The 1,865-nt window shown below is 46.6% G+C and overlaps 1 protein-coding gene across 1 annotated transcript; it reads right to left on the minus strand.

The window, feature by feature from the left end:
- Nucleotides 1-304: 304 nt before the first annotated feature.
- On the minus strand, nucleotides 305-1,073 carry LOC106734784 (40S ribosomal protein S3a-like). Its single transcript, XM_014587509.1, has 2 exons — nucleotides 830-1,073; nucleotides 305-585 (listed from the first exon to the last, which is right to left on the minus strand). Exons 1-2 carry the CDS (start codon nucleotides 1,071-1,073, stop codon nucleotides 305-307), a joined length of 525 nt encoding a protein of 174 aa, XP_014442995.1.
- Between the last annotated feature and the right edge of the window lie 792 nt (nucleotides 1,074-1,865).

The raw sequence follows: 1,865 nt of genomic DNA on the forward strand, positions 1-1,865 counted from the left end.
GAGAGCAGCTGCAGAAAAACTTGGCCAAGGAACAGAGATAGTGGAGCAAGTTTACAGGTCAAAGAAGAGGGCCGGATGCAGCATGCCCTAGACGTGAGAGCGGATCCAGCATTGAGAACCTAAGCAAAGATTAGCCTAGAACACTGGCCCTCAGCTGGGAATGCTTTTGCCCCTCAGCGGACATTTGGCAATGTCTGAAGACACTTTTAGTATGTTGTTTTTAATGTTTTAATCCCTTATCAGGACACATGTAAAATATTTTTTGTCACAAATAGGACTTTTTGTCACTATTAAAATCTGAACTTTAAACAGATTTTAAAAGCTCGTTAACTTTGGTGCCCGTCTCATCCCTACTAGCTTTTCCAGAGCTACTATCTTCACCATGAAGCTCCATGAGTTTTCCCAATTTGAAGTTGGGTTTCTTCAGCACTTTAACTTTCCTGACGAAGACATCATGGAGAGGGTAGATGAACTGGCAGGCCTTTTCTTTGTCTTTTCCGATGCTGTCTGGAATCAGTTTATTGACCACTGCTTTCAAATCATTTATCTGCACCTCCCAGGTCATGATTTCCATCATCTTCTTTCAGATTTGGCAGACCTGCTGATGCTGGGCCTAAGACACATCCATATCTGATGGTGTGTTTTTTAGTAAAACAACTCAGAAGAGACGAAGCAAATAACCATCAGTAGCCAACATTGACATGAGCTTCAGTCATGGTCTGCCATTTTTTGACCATGAAACACATTTTGTCACTGGTGAGATCCATGACATGGAGGTTGGTCAGGCAGGTTTTGCCCTAAACATCCTCAGTAGTTAGCTTGAATTTCTTACATGCAGCTTCATCATTCTGCAGATCTGCAAGGCTCACTTCAAACGCACAGTCCTTAAGGCCGTCAGATGCAATTTTGGTTCCCTGAGTCCTAGTAACTAGTGTCTTCCCAATACTTCTTATGTTGAACATAGCAGATGCTTTCACGTCATACCAATCTTTTGTAGAAAATGGATCAACTACTTTCTTCTTGGCTCCCTTTTGGCCGCCTTTTGTAAGGTGCTGATTCTTGCCAACCTCCATGGTGCTACTCAGAGAGCCAAATGGGCCAGACACATGTACATTTTAATACAAAAAAAAATACGAGTGCCCTAAAAGGCTTCATGTTGATATGCTCCCCAAGATTTCTCCTCATTGTAGCCAATCCAAGATCAGGCCCAGTGGGACACCCCTCCCCAGGCTGGCCTGACCCTTCCTCCCTCTCCCCTGCAGTTAAGCTAGAAGAGAAGCAGGGTGGACTTGGACTCACGCCTTGATATCTTAAACTTGCAGACCTGATTCCCTACTTTCCACATGAATTCTGGACATCTCAGTTCTCCCATAAATGAAGACTTGTGTGCCCTAAGCCTGCAGGAAGAGCCCTAGAAAGTCTTGACCTCCTTGACTCTTCCCTGTCTGTCCAGCTCTGGCCTTCTACCAGGTCCAGGAAATGAGAGAAGACTGGCAAAACCAGCCTCAGGATTAGACAAGAAAGGCAGCATACATGCAAAATGCCAGAGCGACCAGCTGCACTCTGAACTGCCACTGGGGTCCCCTGTTGTTCACAGCCCACAGCCCCCACACCTCACTCCCTGCCCGCAGCATGTCCAGGGCCCCAACCTGCCTGAGTAGAGCAGCCCTTCAGTGCTCAACATCCTCCTGGGTGGAGGCTTGAGGAGCCTGGAGACATTTGGTTGTCACAAGTAGGGGGAGGGCACTGGTATGTAAAGGGTAGGGACCAGGGACATTGCTAAGCATCTTACAAGACACAGGACACCTTCCTCAGCAAAGGGTTACAGGACCCAAATGTTAATAGTGCCGAGGCTGAGAAACCTT

Source organism: Tupaia chinensis, unplaced genomic scaffold (genome assembly GCF_000334495.1).
Source record: "Tupaia chinensis unplaced genomic scaffold, TupChi_1.0 Scaffold000217_1, whole genome shotgun sequence".
Classification (NCBI taxonomy): domain Eukaryota; kingdom Metazoa; phylum Chordata; class Mammalia; order Scandentia; family Tupaiidae; genus Tupaia; species Tupaia belangeri.

Bases quoted from the DNA above. Each gene is read 5' to 3' on its own strand.
- LOC106734784 (XM_014587509.1), bottom strand. From the start codon at position 1,073: ATGGAGGTTGGCAAGAATCAGCACCTTACAAAAGGCGGCCAAAAGGGA. The intron at 586-829 runs AGAAATTCAAGC...TCTGCCAAATCT, and splicing joins GAATGATGAAGCTGCATGTA to GAAAGAAGATGATGGAAATC.